Source organism: Elaeis guineensis, chromosome 5, assembly GCF_000442705.2.
Source record: "Elaeis guineensis isolate ETL-2024a chromosome 5, EG11, whole genome shotgun sequence".
Taxonomy (NCBI): Eukaryota; Viridiplantae; Streptophyta; class Magnoliopsida; order Arecales; family Arecaceae; genus Elaeis; species Elaeis guineensis.
In genome coordinates this window covers 107,237,022-107,256,437 of record NC_025997.2, presented here as the reverse complement: position 1 = coordinate 107,256,437, position 19,416 = coordinate 107,237,022, and the positions used below count along the sequence as shown (strand labels likewise).

At 38.4% G+C, this 19,416-nt stretch overlaps 1 protein-coding gene across 1 annotated transcript; it reads left to right on the top strand.

The window, feature by feature from the left end:
* Window positions 1-16,790: 16,790 nt before the first annotated feature.
* Window positions 16,791-17,493, top strand: LOC140858019 (uncharacterized). Its single transcript, XM_073257444.1, has 2 exons — window positions 16,791-16,917; window positions 17,213-17,493. The coding sequence occupies exons 1-2, from the start codon at window positions 16,791-16,793 to the stop codon at window positions 17,491-17,493; spliced, it is 408 nt and encodes a 135-aa protein (XP_073113545.1).
* The last annotated feature ends 1,923 nt before the right edge of the window (window positions 17,494-19,416 follow it).

The window sequence follows — 19,416 nt, the reverse complement described above, 5'->3', positions numbered from 1 at the left end:
CGAGGCAAAGAATAAATCCAAATCGAGGCATGAACAAGATCAAGCCGAGGCGAAGATGAAGGCTGGGCCAAGGCAAAAATCAAGTCCGAACCGAGGCAAAGATGAAGTCTGAGCTGAGATAAAGATCAAGTCTGAATCAATATAAAGAACAAGATTGAGTCGAGGCAAGATCAAGACTGAGCTGAGGTAAAGTTCAAGGCCGAATCGAGGTAAAGAATAAATCCGAACTGAGGTAATGAACAAGATCGAGCCAAGGTAAAGATCAAAGTCGAGCCAAGGCAAAGATCAAGTCCAAATTGAGACAAAGAATAAGATGGAGCCAAGACAAGATCAAGACTGAGCTAAGGCAAAAATCAAGGCCAAACTAAGGTAAAGATCGAGATCAAGTTGAGGCAAAGATCAAGACCGAACCGAGACAAAGATCAAGATTGAGCTGAAAAAAAGATCAAAAGTGAGACCGAGCTATCAAGCCAAGGGTCAAGATCAAGACTAAGCCAGGATGAAAGATCAAGGTTGAAGGAAAGTCCAATGCCAAGATGAAGTCCAAATACCGATCAAACAAGACTGACCTCCATAAGCTGACCTTTCAAAGGCCGAACTCCCAAAAATCAACCTTCCAAAAGTCGACCTCCAAAGGTCGATCCCAAAAAATAAGCTCCTGAATGCCGAGCTCTCAAAGGTGGACTTTCATAAATTGATCTCTCGAAGGGCAAGCCCCCACAGCCGACCTCCTGAAAGTCAAGCTCTAAAGACCGACCCCTCAAAAGCAAGCTCCTAAAAGTCGAGCTCTCAAAGGCCGACCTCCATAAGCCGACCTCCTAAAGGCCGAACTTCCAAAGCTGACCTCTCAAAAGTCAACCCCCAAAGGCCGAACCCCCAAAAGTAAGCTCCTAAAAAATGAGCTCTCAAAGGCCGACCTCCATAAGCTGATCTCTCGAAGATCGAGCTCTCGAAGCCAACCTCCCAAAAATCGACCTTCGAAGGCCGATCCCCCAAAAGCAAGCTCCTAAAAGCTGAGCTCTCAAAGGTCGACCTCCCAAAGCCAAGCTCCCAAAAACCAAGGTGAAAAGATTGACTGAAAAATGCTAGCCAAAAAAAGATAACTAGAGACAAACTAACTAAAATAGGGTAATATGACTCTAATCATCTTTTATTTTCTTTACTATTATTTCAAAATCCAACCTAACTTAGGAATCGAAAGGCCCGATCAGAACCAATCTAGTGAGTTCTTTCATTCTTTGTGTGTGGATGTGTAACTCAATGGTCCAATGAAGTTTCTTGCCCATGGAGAAGTCGAGCAAAAGCCACAACTACAATGGCCAAAAGGTGCTGAGCGAAACCTACAAACTCCAACCATCTAAGATGAAGAAGACCTCAGCAAAGCCACAAGAAGACCTCGAAGGTGCTTTGTCTCTGGATGAATATAACCATGATGAGTTCTTCGAAGGCGCTTCATCTCCAGACAAATATAAGCATAAGAAAGGCACTTCATCTTCAAATAAAAATAGCCATGATGAGTTTCTTAAAGGCGCTTCATCTCCAGATGAATATAGTCACAGAAGAATACTTCATCTTCGGACGAATATAGTCATGATGAGTTCTTCGAAGGTGCTTCATTTTCAGACGAATATAGCTACAAGAAGGATATTTCATCTCCAGATGAATATAGCCACGACAACTTTCTCGAAGGCACTTCATCTCTGGATGAATATGGCCTCAAGAAGAATGCTTCATCTTCGGATGAATATAACCATGAGAAGGGCGCTTCATATCTTAATGAATATAGCCACAAGAAGAAGCTGAAAGCACCTCATCTTCGAACAAGAATAGCCACGAGATCCTCAAAGGCGAACAAGAGTAACCGATGAAGAAGACCTCGATGAATAAGAAGCAAGGGATAAAAGAACCCTTGAAGACCTAAGATGACCATGAGTGAAGGAAGCCCCTTATCCCTAATACGAGCCGAGCTATGAGCAACAGTGGCAAAAAGAATACATGGAGGCTCAAAACATCAGTAATGTCGATTTGAACCGAAAAATTAATACGCATACTCAAAGCCACCCTAAAGATGAGCCAAAGAATATGCTTCCTTCAAGAGACCACCTAAAAGTGCCTGAACACCTTAGCCTATACTATCTAACTTGAGATAGGTTGTCTAAATAGGCTTGCTTAAAATATGGTACAATCTCTATGCGTTGGATGCTTGAATCAGGATTAGCATCAGCTACTACTCAAAGCTAATATGTGATGTACTCCCTTAGTCCGATCTAATTCTAGCTCGAGCTCGAAAATAGGGAGCATATGTTATGGGTAGAAAATTCTTTCCTCAGATGAAGTTGATGTGCAAGAAAGCTGGGCCAGTCCAACCTTAATGATGGCTAATATCTTGTAAAAATATTATACCCGATTTACAAGAGTTGAAAAAAATCCAGAGTCTGTATGACAACCTGCCATGAGTAGATAAGGAAGAAGATAACAAGAATATCTTGCCTAATGAAGCAAAGCTAACCATCAATTCTTTTTCATTCCTGATGAGATAAGAGATAATAAATATATCTCTCCAAATAAAGCACAAGACAATAGACATATCTCATCGAGTAAGTCAGAGCTAACCACCTGATTCTCATTTCTTCTGATGGCTCTTTAGCCTCTACCTATAAATAGAGACCCTCAAAGTATGAAATCACTTCTCTCCCAACACGCTTACTCCTTCCCATCTATTTCATAATTCTGACTTGAGCATCGAAGCCAACTCCGATCAAAAATTTATCTTGCAAGTTCTGCTATCATTGTCCTGCTATTACCGACCTGTAGTCATCGATCAACTCCAGCGACCCCGACCCAAGATAGATTTCTACAGCAACATGTATAATAGGCTACAAATGAAGATCCTTCTAGGAGCTAGGGTCGAAGTAATAAATATCATATGAAAGCTAACCAAAATATTTGGATGGTATAATTCTAAAGGCTGAATAGATAGAAACAATTGGGACAGGTGTTTATGAAAGAGGCCGAATGAAGACTAGTAATAAATTGAGACTAAGTCTCGGTTTGATGGGAGGTGTGAGGTTTAATTGTTCTACCAAATGCTAGTATTGGGAGGGCAGTGAGAATCAATTATCAAAACTATCAAAGAGAATAGAGGCCCGACGTGGGTAATAAATATTAGAGTGAGCAATTACTTATGGTATGTCGTCTAGTATAAATAAGAGGAATTGTATTATGTAGAGAGACCTTTTAATCTAAAACACATCAATGAATATTAATTTTCCTTTATTTGCTAGAATATTTGGAGGGAAAACTCAAAATTTTTCTTCCCTTTAAAGTTTCCTAAAAACTTTGTCATGAGTTTAGTCCCTCATTGGAAAAAGACAATTATTTTTTCATGTTTATGTACCATTTTCCTTTGTCCACCTTTGCTTGGGGGTCTTGGAGGAAGTGAATTTTATATTTCACATGCATATGTTGACCCGACTCATACACATCACGGCATGACATGTACGGGATAATGTTCTATTTTACTTTTATTTTTTCATCATTTATTTCTTCTTTTCATTTTAATTTTCGTCATAATTTTCTATTGACTGATCGCTTCCCTTCACGGTCAAACAATCAAATGACCATTTTTACTGGACAACCATATTTTCCTTTGACCAGTCACTTCCCTTTGTGGTCAAAAGCTTTCCTTCTTCTTCTTACCAAGTGTTAAAAGAAACCCATCAACCATCTCCACAATCATGCTCTAAGAGAGGGCATCTCGGTCATATCTTGTGACAAAATTGCCAATAAACACTAGTATGGGAGTCAAAAATTTGCCTTGGGATAGTGGCTAACATATATATTTCTAAGTTTCTTCTTCCCTGCATCTTAAATCTATAAGCCAATCCAACCAAGCTCTAGGTAAATCAAATTCTTTCTCTCATCATTATCATATAATTCCAATGAATCTGAAGTTTATATAAACTCTTATTTAAACATGTCTCAATTTTAAAGAACTCTTTCTTAACGTGAGTTTTTTCTAAACTATTCTCGGTTTGATAAAACTCTCCTTCACAAGAGATTTACTGCAACATTCTAAGGCAAACTTCTCTCTCTATGTTCTGGTTTTATTAAACCATTACCAGAAAATTGTATTCGGTTTTAAATTTATCTTAGTCTTTGAATTATGGAAATTACATTAGTACTTTTATTACTTCAAGGCCAATAAGTTGCATTTATATTTCAGATTTCTTTTGTTTGCTTTGAAGGTTAAGAGTATAATTATTAAAACTCTATTAGAGCTCTAATCAAACCCTTTGAAATCAAGTTTCTTGTAATCTTTATATGTCATCTTAACCCCAAAAAATTCAATGGTCATTGATTCCTTAGATGGCAGAAAGAGCTTGAAGCCTAGTTAATTACTGTTGGCCTCATCACTATCATTGGGAAAAGACCATCCTATGATGTTTCCTCCTCCTCATCTAGATCAAGATCTTCTTCCAGATCATCTAATTCATCATAACTTCTTGAACTAATAAATCATCAGAAGATATTGAATTCCATTGTAGGTTCAGAATCCTTATTTACCTTGCAGATGATCTATATGAAACCTAGAGGAAATATAAGACTACTAAGGAACTTTGGATTGCCCTAAAAGATGCCAATAGTAGAGGCAATAAGGAGAAAATGAGATTCACCATTAGTGACTTTAGTAATTTGAAGGTGGTGGACAATATCCCTATAAATGACCAAATCCATTATTTTCAAAATTTGGTCCAAGAGATTCATAAAAGGGGCTTGACATTAAATGAAAATTATCAAGTCTCTTATCAATTGACAAGCTCCTGCCTTTAAGGACTAATTTTGGATGTGATCTTAAAAGAACCCAAGGCAACCTTATCCTTAGATCAGTTGTTCAAGCCATTAGAATAGAAGACCAATATCACATTAGAGAGTTCAAAGAAAATCAATTGAAAGCCAAATTAAATATGACTGAATCTCAAAACTTAGTGTAAAAACCTAAGGGTCAAGACTACTAAGAACCTTTAGACCTAAAGACTTCAAAATCGAAGGTAAAAGGAAGAGGGGTAGATTCCAGAATAAGTTCAAACCCAATTCTCAAGCCATAGGGAATAAGAAACTTGTTGATGGAAGGTTCTGCTTTGTTTGTGACCCAGACAACCACCTTACACAATAATGCTTCTACTGGAAGAAAGAAAAGGTTGTTTCCAGTAAGAAAAGGTTGTGACTAAGAAGAAGAACCAACCTCAAACTAAATCTATGGTAAATATGATAAAAGGCGAGTCATCTATCTTTAGGTCAATATTCTTTATTCCTTCAATTAACTTTATTTATAACAACAGTGGTTGGTGGTTAAATTTCAGTGCCAATATCTATATTTGCACTAATAGAGTATATTTTTTTCTTATCAAGACTCAAGTGAAGGAAGTGTAATTATGGAAAATGGAACAACTATCAATATTTTGGGTAGTGGTATGTCAATCTATGTTTTACTTTTGGAAAAAATATTATCCTTCGAGATGTGCAACATGTTTCAAGCATAAGAAGAAACCTTATTATTGGATCCCTATTAGTGCAATTAAGGTATAAGATTGTATTAGAGTTTAACAAGATTGTAATTTCTAAAAGTAATGTATTTATTAGAAAAGGATTTATGACTGAAGGATTGTTCAAACTAAATATAATTTATCCTTTAATTAATTGAAATTCTTTTTTAGATCTTTTTCAATAAATTCTATTAAATTCTGAATCTTGGGATGTTTGGTATAGTAGACTAAGACATATGATTTTCAAATCTATCCAAAAAATGTTCAATCTTAAACTTATTTCTAAACTCAAAATCGATCATAAAGCTAAGTGTGAGATCTATGCTCAATCCAAATAAGCTAGGAGACCTTTCAAATCCATACCTCAGAGAAATTCTTAACTCCTTGAATTAAGTCATAGTGATGTTTGTAATTTTTGTAGCAATTCAATCTGTGGAGGTAGTCATTATTTTGTGGCCTTTATTGATGACTTCTCTAGATATTGTTGTTTTGATCTCCTAAAGATCAAGGATGAGGTCTTCAATAAGTTTAAAATTTTTGAAGCTGATGCTAAAAATCATACTAAAAGGAAGATTAAAATCCTAAGGTCTGATAAAGGAGGTAAATATTCATCAAATGAACTTACTATCTTTTGTGAAAAATATGATATCATTCATGAAGTCACTACTTCTTACTTTCCTCAATCCAATAGTGTTACTAAATGGAAGAGTAGAACCTTGTTGGGCATAGTTAATGCCATGATTATTAGTTCTGGTGTTCTAGAAAATTTATAAGGAGAAGCTTCTTTGATTTCTACTCTTACCTCAATAGAATTTCTTAAGATCCTTATGAGTATTGGAAGAGATATATACTAAAGTTGAGTAACTTCCAAGTCTCAAAATGCTTAGCTAAGGTTGTTGTTCCTAAATCTAAAGAAATAAATTAGGTCCTAAAACTATTGATTCTATTTTTGTTGGGTATTTTCTTGATAGTAATACTTATTATTTTTTTATTATTCATTCTGATTTAAATGATACATCTATTTATACCATTATTGAATCTAAAGATATAATCTTCTTTGAAAATATATTTCCTTTCAAGCCTCAAATCCCTAGATCCACATATGATTATGACTTTTATTCCTTACCTAATTCAACTCAAATGTCTAGTCCTTCGATCCTTAATGATCCTATATCTAATCAACATAATCTTCTTTCTGAGCCCAAAAGAAGCAAAAGGGTTAGGATTGAAAAGAAACTGAATGAAGATTTCTTTACCTTCTTAGTTGAGGATATACCTATCCCATACCAAGAAGTTATAAGATCTCCTGTTGCTTTTTTTTTGAAGGAGACAATTAATAGTGAGATTAAATTTATTATTGAAAATAATATTTGGATTCTTACTGATTTACTTATTGGAAATAAATCTCAGGTCATAAATAAATCTTTAGAAAGAATCTTAGAGTTGATGGATCGGTGGAAAAATATAAGGTGCAACTTGTAGTCTAGGGTTTTAAGCAAAAAGCTGATATTGATTCTTTAATACTTATATCCCTATTGCTAGCATCATCACTATCCATATCCTCCTAGCTCTTGCTTCCATCCATAAACTCTTTATACATCAACTAGATGTGAAGATAGCCTTGCTCTATGGAGATCTTGATGAGAAAATTTATATAACTAAACCTAAGGACTTCGTAGTGTCAAGACAAGGCCATAAAATGTGCAAGCTTAGTAGATCTTTATATGGACTAAAGTAAGCACCAAAATAATGCCATGAGAAGTTATAGTATTATTCTTTCATATGGTTTCCAAATCAATGAATCTAATAATTATCTCTGTCATAAAAAATTTGATGATCGATATATCCTTTGTTGCCTCTGTGTGGATGATATATTGATTCTGTCTTCTGACTTTGTTCTAATTAATATGTCAAGAAATATCTTTCTCATCATTTTTTTAAATATAAAAGATTTAGGTGAAGCTTATCCAAATCATGGTTTGAGGATCATTCAGTCCCCTGATTCTATCTCAATCTCAATCTCACTACACCCAATTGTTGATTGATAAATTCAGTTCTTCCAATGTTTCTCCTATTTTTACTCCTTTTGATCCTTTTGTCTAACTTTTTAAGAAGTTTGATAATCCTACGAATCAAAAAAGATATGCTTAAATCATTGGATCTCTTATGTATCTCTCCAATCATACTAGATCTAACATTGCTCATACTATTTCTAGACTTAGTCGATATACTACTAATCCTAGTAGGGTTCATTAAATTACTTTAGGAAGAGTCTTTAGGTATCTTAAAGGTTCTATTCTATATTATCTTAGATTGTTGGATATCCAGCTGTATTGGAGGGATACAATAATGCAACCTGAATTTCTTATGCATCTGACGTTAAATCCACCATCAGCTATGTATTTCTTCTTGGTGGTAGTGTTGTATCTTGGAAATTAGCCAAACCAACCATACTAACCAGAAGTATAATGAAAGGTGAACTTATTGCTCTTGAATCTACCTACTTTGAAGCTGAATGGCTTAAAGATTTATTGTCTAAAATTCCATTGACTTCATCTCCTATTCCTCCTATTTCGATCCATTGTAATGGTAGAGCTGTAATTGATTTTTGCCTGCAAAAAAGCTTGTAAATTCAAAAATAAATAAACACATAAAGTGAGACAAAAGTCTGTGAGAAAGCAAGAAATTCATGATATTATTTCATTATCTTATGTAAAAACTGATAATAATCTTACTGATTACCTTACTGAAGGCTTAAATAGGACTAAGATTTTAGAGTCCTTGATGGAGATGGAATTTAGCCTATAATGGGTCTTTCAGCAGTCAGAACCTGACTTCTGTGATAGGTGACCTCTTGAAGGAGGTATAATGTGGCCATAACAAGCTAATTGGTTGGTCAGGGGAGCATATGTTTATATATATATATATATATATATATATATATATATAGGAGTTTTTACTCCACCTCATCCCTATGATGATTAGTAATCCTATTTAGATATTAAAGAAGAGCATAGCTCTTAATGAGATCTAAGAAGTATTCTCCTCAAGATGTGACTATGCATACATCCATAGAGGGCTCACCTATATGAGACTTCCATATATGGCCACAGCTAGGGGACATGGGCAAACCTTAAGTGTTCTTACAAACAACAAAATACTTGTGCATGATTAAGAATGTGCAACCCTACAATATATCTTTCTATACTATGTATATAGTAGTTGAAGTCTGGATCAAGAGAATATAATTTAAGACTTGGTTCACTCCAATTCTTTTAGAATAAAACTATATATATTATGTAAGATTAAGACACTTTACCCATTGCATCGTGTAAACACTCAACAGTAAAATTTTGAGTATTTTTATCTCAAATTATTATTATTATTTATTTTAAATTTTGAGTTTTGAGGGGGACTATTAGAATTTTTGGAGGGAAATCTCAAAATCTTTCTTCCCTCCAAAGTTTTCTAAAACCTTTATCATGAGTTTAGACTCACATTGAAAGGGGATAATTATTTCTTGACAATTGTGTTCCATTTTCCTACTTGGGGGCCCTAAGGGGAGTGCATTTTATATTTCACATGCCTGGCTTGGCTCGCATGCATGAACATGATGCGGCATGGTGCATGGGATAATGTTTCATTTTATTTTTCTTTTATCATATTTTATTTTTTTTTCTATTTTATTTTTTATTATAATTTTTGTTCACTAGTCACTTTTCTTTGTGGTCAGAAACTTTCCTTCTTCTTCTTGCTGAGTATTCAAAGAAGTCTATCAATCCTCTCCACAATCATGCCCCAAGAGAAGGCATCTCGATCATATCTTAAGATGGAATTCTTGAATACTGGCACGAGGGTCCTGAATTTGTCTTAAGACAGTACCTAGCGCACTTTCAGATTTCATCTTTCTTGCATCTTAAATTTATGGGCCAAACTTACTGAGCCCTAGGTAAGTCAAATTATTCATTTTCATTCCACCCCATCCTTATGGTGATTAGTGCTCCTATGTAGATGTTAAAGAAGAGCGTAGCTTTGAAAATAGACTCAAGAGGTATTCTTCTCAAGATGTAGATGTAACTATCCACACATCCTTAGAGGACTCACCTATATGAGACTTCTATATACGACAGTGACTAGGAGATACGAGCAAACCTTAGGTGCTCTAACGAGCAAAAAAATACATATGCATAGTGAATAACATGCAACCCTATGATAGATATTTCTATATTATATATATGGTAGGTGAAGTCTAGGTCAAGAGAACGTAGTTCAAGACCGATTCACTCTAATTCCTTTAGATGGAAACTATCTACACTAAGTAAGATTAAGACACTTCACCCATTATATAGTATAAATACTCAACAAAAGAGTTTCGATTATTTTTATCTCAAATAATTATCATTATTTATTTTAAAATTTTAAGTTTTAAAGGGAACTGTTAGAATTTTTGAGAGAAAAACTCAAAATTTTTCTTCCCTCCAAAATTTCCTAAAATCTTTATCATGAGTTTAGTCCCACATTGAAAAAAGATGATTATTTCTTGATATTTATGTACCATTTTCCTTTGCCCACCTTTGCTTGGGGACCTAGGGGGGAAGTAGATTTTATATTTCACACGTGCGTGCCCGCCTCGGCTCGCACACATGAACATAGTGCAACATGGAGCACAGGATAATGTTCCATTTTTTTTTCTTTTATCATATTTTATTTTTTATTTTTATTTTATTTTGATTATAATTTTTTATTAACTAGTCACTTCCCTTCATGGTCAAAAATGTTCCTTCTTCTTGCCGAGTATTAAAAGAAGTCTATCAACTCTCTCCACAATTGTGCTCCAAGAGAGGGCATCTTAGTCGTATCTTGGGATAGAATTTTTGATAAATATTGGCATAAGATGGTACCTAGCACACTTTTAGGTTTATTCTTCCCTGCATCTTAAATCTATGGGCCAATCTAACCAAGCCCTAGGTAAGTCAAATTATTTCTTTTATCATTATCATATAATTCAAACAAATTTGAAGTTTATAAAAACTTTTACTCAGACATTTCTTGGTTTTAAAGAGCTCTTTCTTGACGTGAGTTTTTCCAAAATCATTCTCGATTTGATAAAACTCTCCTTCACAAGGGATTTACCATAACATTATTATTTTTACATTAATTTTAGTTTATCTTGCATTTTATTTACTAATAGGACTCTATTTTGGAAGTAATTTTAACTTAGATCTCTTCATGCTAGGCTATATCCTATCTCAATCCAACTTCTTTCAAATAACCATATGACTATGACAAAAGTCCTTGAAGATCAAGATATATGAACCCACGCTACCCATTCTACTATTGCACCCTCCCTTCAATTACTCTTTTACTGGCTATTCAAATGCTAGTGGTATGCCTGCAAACCTATCTACCCCCTACCATGAGAACTTAACAAACAATTTTTCTAGCAAGTCCATCCCTAAAAGATGAAAAAAAACCATATATCATCCAAATTATTATAAATTATATTAGAGTGGACCTACCTTGTAACCCATGTGGATGGCCTCCATATTGCATGCACTAGGTGCAATTAGACTGTGTCAAATCCCACGGTGGATAACACGCCACGCTACCCCTTATATTTCACCAATTCCCGATTGAGCGCTATCCATCATGCATATGCCCCAAGATTTGCCCTGGTTCACTTGCACCTGGTGCATGCAATAATTTCTCATGTGGATGAAGGTGTATTGGAACCCAAACCTATTTAGCTAATCATGACGAGTATGTGAAGACCCGTGTAAGGAACCTAAATAATATCTTATTGGCCTTTCTTCTTTGGTGGAGAGACAAAAAACAACAAGTTTAAGAACAATGATATTTAGTGTTTATGATCTGATCACTTTTGATAATTTTAATAAGAGGAAACTAAGCAATTTCAAGTGTTGTAGATCTATACTTTGGCCTCGGCCCAAACAACCTTGTCACCGTCGAGCTACTCATAGTCAAGCTACTGGAGATGGCATTTGTTGGGCTAAAGCATAGATGTGATGATCACCTAATATAACCTATCGAGTCAGCAGCAATTTTTATTCCTCAGTGTAATCCCGTTTCACCTCGAAGGATGACCTACTTCATTTTGCCGACCTACTTCGACAAGCAAGAGGGTAAGTATCCATTCCACAGACTCCAGTTCCTCAGCATGGACGACCTACTAGATCGGCTATGGCCGATCTATTCCTTTCACCAACAGATCCGTCCTTCCTCCCAATTGGAAAGTCCAAATAAGGTAGGATTTCTTCGTGATTAAATCTCCCGTAAAAGGAAAGTCCTCCTATAAATCTGTTTGTACGATAAATTTAGAAACTACCAGGACTCCAGGATGGATATGCCTCAAACTCCTCTCCTATAAATTAAAAGCTCCAGGACCCTCCAAGATACGTAATCGACTCCTCACTCTCTTCTCTCCTTGTTCTCCAATCTCCTGACTTGAGCGTCAGAGGATCTATGCCAAAGAACATCACTCCGGTGTGGACTTATTTTGTAGGTATTTGAATGAAGATCCAGTGATGGTTCCACTTAAATGTTTGACCTCAAGCGGAGAGATCGGCAACAATATTTGGCACTAGAGGAAGGAGCCTCTTCGACTAATTTCGAAGTCCTATTCCAAGGCTAGTCCTGAGGTCCTATTTCGAGAGGAGAGACTTCAACACCGATCACCATGAGGATGCACAAAGGAGCATTAACTGCATCACAATGCTCCAATGGTTGGCGAGTCAATAATGTCTAACCAACCAATGCATCACCACCACAAGCACAAGAGAACCCTCTACCAGCAGAACCAGTAGTACCGCGGCACCGGCAATCTCTCATGATCAATATAACAGCCTTGTCTAACAAGTACAAGCACTTTTGACTACGGTGAGGAAGATGCAACAAAATACAGAGCCACACCCTGCTCCAGAAGGTCCACAGTTGGCAAGAGAAAGATCGACAAATCAGCTCCCTCGTAGCCCAACGGCAGGGGCTAGTCATCATAGCCTACCATCCTAAAAGATCTCCTACTCCTATTTCTAGAAGGGATTCAACTCTGGGTCATGCTTCTCCTCGTCGCTGACAAACCAGGGATGACAAGATGGAAGAGAAGCTCTGAGAAATGCAATAATAGTTTGATGTACTTTGAGCATCGAAGCAGCCAAAGGATGATCTGGGATTCAATGTCGACCCACCCTTCACTCAAAGGATAATGGATGAGCTTCTTCCACCTTGACTCAAGATGCCTCAGATGGAGCCTTATGATAGAACTATCGATTCGGTGGACCACCTAGAGAATTTTTGAACTTTGATGGTTCTGCAAAGAGCCGGTGATGTAACTCTCTGTCGTGCTTTTCCTTCAACTCTAAGGAAGGCAACTCGTCATTGGTACTCTAATCTGCAACAGAACTTTGTGGATTCATTCTATCAACTGAGTCAGCTTTTTGTTACATACTTCGTTAGCAGCAAATGATAGTGGCATAATTCGGACTTCCTTGTCAGCATCAAGCAGAGGAAGAATGAATCTTTATGAGACTACATAAGCCGATTCAATGCTGCGACTTTAGAGGTGCGAAATTTGGATCAATATGTGGCGATAACCATGTTTAAGGTAGGGCTTCAGCAGAATGATCTCCTTTACTCACTCAACTTGAATTATCCAAAGGACTTCCTTGAAATGTTAGAGCGGGCTGAGAATTACACCCAGGCCGATAAAGCTTGGGACCAGCAAAGGGAGAACCTTGGTCGAACATTACATCAGAGCTCTGGTCAAAAGAAAAAGAACTCCTGACGAGTGCAGCACCAATGCCAAAACCTAAGCCTCGTCGTTCTTGGACCCCACCTCGAAGCGATCGACCTAGATCTTCTGCACTACCTCACCGATCTAAGTCTCCCCCATGGAAGTTCCATTACTTCACTCCACTCAACACCCCCAACCTCAGATTCTTATGGAGATAAAGCGGCAAGAAGAGTTACCCTGTCCGAGGAAGATGGTCACCTCGGCACACAAGAAAGATTCGAGGAAGTACTGCAGATACCATCATGATTACGGGCATGACACAGAAGAATGTTGGTAGCTCAGGGGGGAAATTAAGGTACTGATCCGATGTGGACGTCTTTGTCGATATGTTGATGAACATTAGATCCTGAGAAATCAACGTGACGAGTCTCCTCGATAGAAAAACCCCCATAGAGACCAACCGGTAGTAGGGGAGATTCATATGATCTCTGGAGGGCAGCTCGATCGGCGCACCTCAGATCCAAGCCGAGCTGAGAATAAGGAGGTGAAAAAGATGAAGATCGATGATGAGGTCACTTTCTCTAAAGCCGACTTAGATGGAATAAAGTGTTCCCATGATGACCTTGTAGTTGTCTCTTTAAATATTACTAATTATGATGTACATCGGGTCTCGATTGATAATAGAAGCTTAGTTGATGTTTTGTTTTACGATGCCTTTGTTCGTATAAACTTAGACTCTAAGTTATTGATGAAGAGGATTACCCCTCTGATCAGATTCTCAAGTACTACGGTCGCAGTGGAAGAAACCATCCCTCTAACCACTATAGCTGGATGAGCTCCAAAATAGGTGATTGTATAAATAAATTACTTCATGGTAAAAAGTCCGTTCATGCACAATGTTATTCTAGGTTAGCCTAGACTCAATACACTTTGAGCTATAGTGTCGACCTATCATCTAATGGTAAAGTTTCCTACCCCGCATGGAGTCAGCGAGCTTTGGGGAAACTAGCAACTTTTAAAAGAGTGCTATATGACGACCCTGCAAAGAGCAACACCTGTGGAACAGTTAATGGATGAGCTAGATGTGCGGGATGAGAAAACTGAGCAAAGAAGACATCCTATGGAAGACCTAATATTTGTATCCATTGGCGAAGATTCGAATAAAGTTATGCAGGTCGGCTCAAATTTATGTGAAGAGGAACGTCAGCACCTCATCTCCTTCCTACAAGCCAATGCTGATGTATTCACTTGGACGGCCTTAAATATACCTAGCATAGATCCAGAGGTAGTGGTCCATCAGCTCAATGTGGATCCAAAGCATCGCCTGGTTGGGCAAAAAAAATATAGTTTTGCTCCTGATTGATAGAAGGCCATATAGGAAGAGATGGACAAACCCTTGAAAGTGGGGTTCGTGTGAGAAGTGTATTACCTAGAATGGTTGGCCAACATCGTCCTAGTCCCTAAAGCCAATGGGAAGCGGCATGCATGCATTGACTACACTGACCTCAACAAGATGTGCCCAAAGGATAGTTATATGTTGCCCCGCATTGATTAGCTGATGGATGTGACTTCAGGACATCACCTCCTATCATTTATGAATGCATTCATTGGATCTAATCAAGTCCGAAAGGCCTCTAAGGATGAGGAGAAAATCTCTTTTGTTATTGATCGAGGTCTTTTTTGCTATAGGTTCATGCCATTCAGCCTTTAGAATAAGGGGGCAACTTATCAACTACTCGTTAACAAGATCTTTAAGAAGCAGATCGATAAAAATATGAAAGTATATGTTGATGATATGCTGGTCAAAAGTCAGATTACTGAGCATCACATTGCCAACTTTGAAGAGTCGTTTGCGGTACTACAGCAATTTTGAATGAAGTTCAACCCCAACAAGTGCGTATTCGATGTCACCTCCAGTAAATTCTTCGACTTCATGGTGTCTCAATGGAGAATCGAGGCAAATTCAAAAAAAATTCAAGCTCTTTGAAAAATGAAGCCGCCAAGGATGATTAAAGAAATGCAGTGCCTGACTGGGAGGATTGCCGCCTTGAATAGATTTCTCTCAAGGTCGATCGAAAGAAGTCTGCCCTTCTTTAAAGCTCTCAAACAGGTGAAGAACTTTTGATGGTCGGAAGAGTGTCAAGTTGCATTTGACGACCTAACGAAATACCTCGACTCACCTCCACTCTTCAACAAGCCAGAATCCAAAGAAGTATTGTACTTATATCTTGCTATTTTCACCTTCGTAATTAGCTCCATCCTCATTTGCCAGAAAGTCAAGGTGCAAAAGCCAATCTACTACGTTAGCCGGATGCTCCATGATGTCGAGATCAGGTACATAAACTTGAGAAGATGGCCTATGCTCTCATGATATCATCTAAAAAATTATGGCCATACTTCCAAGCTCATATCATTGCCGTCCTTATCGATCAACCCATCAGATCGATACTCCATCGATCGGAGACCTCAGGGCGATTAGCCAAGTGAGCCATCAAGCTAGGTGAGTTCGACATTAAATACCTACTACGATAGTCCATCAAAGCTTAGGCATTAGCTGATTTCATTCTGGAATGCACCATCCCAGATGAGGAGTAGAATGCTGAAGAAGTGGTTTTATCAACTAACGAATATTAGGTTCTCCATGTAGATGACTCCTCGAACACCACAGGCTCGAGAGCTGGGTTGATTTTAACCAGCCTAGATGGAGTAGTCATAGAATATGCCCTACACTTTGAGTTCCCCACCTCTAATAATCAAGTCGAATACAAAGCATTGGTGACTGAATTGAGGATGGCAAAGGACCTAGGGGTGAACCACCTCAAAGTTCATAGCGACTCACAGCTCATCGTCGTTCAAGTGCAGGACAAATATGAAACTCAAGAGCCGAACATGATGAAGTACCTATAGAAAGTCAAAGATCTTGCCTCCAACTTTATTACCATGAATATCGTACAGATATCGAGGATAGAAAATGTGTGAACCGACCTACATTCAAAATTAGCAACAGTAGGTACGGTCGACCTAAAAAGGACCTCATATCTTAAAACTCTTGAAAAGTCGAGCATTGAGGAGCCTAAAGTGATGCAAACCAACCCTGAGCCAAGCTGGATAGATCCCATCTTACGTTATTTGCAAGATGAGATGTTGCCTGCTGATCAAGATGAGACTAAGAAGTTGAGATATCTCACCCCTCAATATCTCATCTATGATGGAAGATTATATAAAAGGTCTTTCACTCTACCTCTGCTCTGATGCCTTCGCCCGTTAGAAGCTGAGTACCTTTACTTGAAATTCATGAGAGAATCTATGGTAATCACTTAGGAGGCAAGGCTCTTGCTCATAAGGTGCTACGGTAGGGGTATTACTGGCCAACCATGTAGAAGAATGCTGCCGACTTGGTAAACAAGTGCGATCAATGCTAGAGGACTTTCAAACATTCAGCACCGACCTTCAACCCCTCTGGCTCCAATCACAACCCCATGGTCGTTTGCTCAATGGGGGATGGACATCCTTGGACCTTTTCCAATGGCAGCGGTGCAGAAGAAATCCCTATTCGTCACGATCAACTATTTCATCAAATGGGTAGAAGTAGAAGCACTGGTGACTATCACCTCAGCAAAGGTATGTGACTTTGTATGAAAGTTGATTATCTGTCGATTCGGATTGCCATGAGCAATTATCACCAACAACGGACGGCAGTTTGACAATCTGAAGTTCAAAGGGTTCTGCAATAGACTGGGCATGAACCACAGGCTGACCTTAGTAGCTCATCTTTAGAGCAATGGTGAAGCTGAGGTGATCAACAGAATCTTGTTGCAAGGATTGAAAGCTAGACTTGGCCAAGCAAAATGATTATAGGTCGAAGAGCTATACCATGTGCTCTGGACATATCGAACGACTCAGTAACTTCCAACAGGTGAAACTCCTTTCAAGCTAGCCTTCGGCACTGAAACTGTCATACCAGTAGAGATCAGCTTGCCAACATTGTGCATGGAAGAATTTGATGTAGATAGCAACTCTTTTGGATTAAGAGCAAATTTAGATATGCTGGAGGAAACTCGGGAGCGAGCACGGGTGCAGATGGCTAATTATCAACAAAGGATAGTTCAGTATTACAACTCCCAAGTTAAAGAAAAGTCCTTCTTGATAGGACAGTTAGTTCTTCATCAAGTTGAGGTTTTTCGCCTAATAGAGTGATTAAAGCTTGTGCCAAATTGGGAGGGCCCTTAGCGCATTGCCGAGATAGTTCGATTAAGAGTTTATCGACTCAGTCGACTGGACGGAACTCCAATCTTGAGGACTTGGAATGCCAACAATCTACGTATCTACCACCCTTGAATTATAGTTTTCATTATTATTAAATCGAGTAATAAACTATTTTTATTTTATTGAACTATGTATTCTTTTGAAAAATATGCACCTCATCCATGGACGGAGTATAGAATATGTTTTCCATGTTCTCCTTGCTAATCGTCAAAACACGCGATCCTTGGCTAGATCGAGCAGAACATGTTCTCCACGTCAATCACTAAAACATGCGATCCTCTGCTATGGCTGAGGAGGGGAACGTGTTCTCCATGTCAATCATCAAAATATGCGATCCTCGACTACAATCGAGGAGCAGAACGTCTTCTCCATGCCAATCATCAAAATATGCGATAACGTCATCTTCATGCCAATCGTCAAAACATGCGATCCTTGACTATGGTTGAGGAGTGGAATGTGTTCTCCATACCAATCGCCAAAACATGCGATCCTCGACTATGGTCGAGGAGTGGAACGTGTTCTCCATGCCAATCATCAAAACACGTGATCCTTGACAACAGTCGAGGAGAACCAATCACCAAAATGCACGATCCTTGACTATGACTGAGGAGCGAAACATGTTCTCCATGTCAATCTTCAAAACATGCGCCCCTCGGCAAGGAATGGAACGTGTTCTCCGTGCAAATATTTATGTGGTCCACAATCATGACTGAGGACTGATATATGCCCCTCGTAACTGTGGTTGAGGACCAAGCGATCACACCCCAACCTTTATCTCACCAAGCTATAGTAGCCGTCACCTTAAAAAAAAATCATTTCTGACTCTTCGTCATCAAGAAGATGATCTGCAACTAAAGCATATCCTGTGATATTTGTCAGACCCTGAGCTTAACATTCGACAAGTTGAAGAAGAAAAAAAGAGTACTTTCATGAAAGGAAATTTTTTCTTTACAAGACTTTCGTCGGTCTGATACAAAATACCTCGGTATATACTGAGGTCATCAAAATGAACCAACCGAACATGAAGCTCTGACATGCCCGAGATAAGATACAAAAAGAGAAAAATTTAAGCTCTCTCTGGAGCATGAAGCTCGTCAGCCTCAGCACGATCAAACAGGATGATGACGGCCAAAGGTGGAGCTTGGATCGCCTCCATAGCTGCTAGACCTTCCTGCTCCGGGTTGAAGAGATCCTCAACCTGCAGGCCTTCATCTTCGACCTCACCGACCTCTTCCTCCTTGTCATCTGAATCTAACAGATTGAGGTCAAAATCGGGAGCCATCTTCTTGATCTTCTCTTTGAGGTCGATGGCCCCCTACGTATACGAGGCCACGCCATACTCTGCTTTGATGTCATGGAGTTCAATCGAGGATTTGAAGGCCTCGACTGTAGTAGTCTTGATGGTGTCCAGCTTCTCCTCAAATTTTTTCTTCTCGGCCAACAGTTGAGCTTCACATTCAGTTCGAGCTCTGGAAAGCTCGGACTCTTGTCGATTCAATTCCTCCCTCAGTGACCTAGCCTCTTCCTCGGCCTTAAGCTTTGCTAGTTGGGTGTCATCCACCCTCCTGCTGGCCTGGCCGACCTTCTCTTCAGCTTCCTTCGAAATGCGCCGAGCTTCACGCATCACCTCGATAAAATGGTCTACATGATGGGCGACCTATAAAAAAAAAGAAAAAAAGAGAGTGAGAAGATTGGTAATAAATAATGAGATTGATAATGATCGAGCAATATAAAGAGGTCACCACTTATCTGAAGTACAAAATCATATGAGTCTTGGACTCGGAAGGCACCACCCTCAGAATTAAAGGCCTCGACATCGACCGACAGGAGAATCGACTAAAGAAGAGACTGAGC

Excerpts from the sequence above, each read along its gene's own strand:
- LOC140858019 (XM_073257444.1), top strand. The coding sequence starts at position 16,791 with ATGGGGGATGGACATCCTTGGACCTTTTCCAATGGCAGCGGTGCAGAA. Across the intron at positions 16,918-17,212 it reads TGACTATCACCTCAGCAAAG|GTGAAACTCCTTTCAAGCTA; the intron begins GTATGTGACTTT and ends AACTTCCAACAG.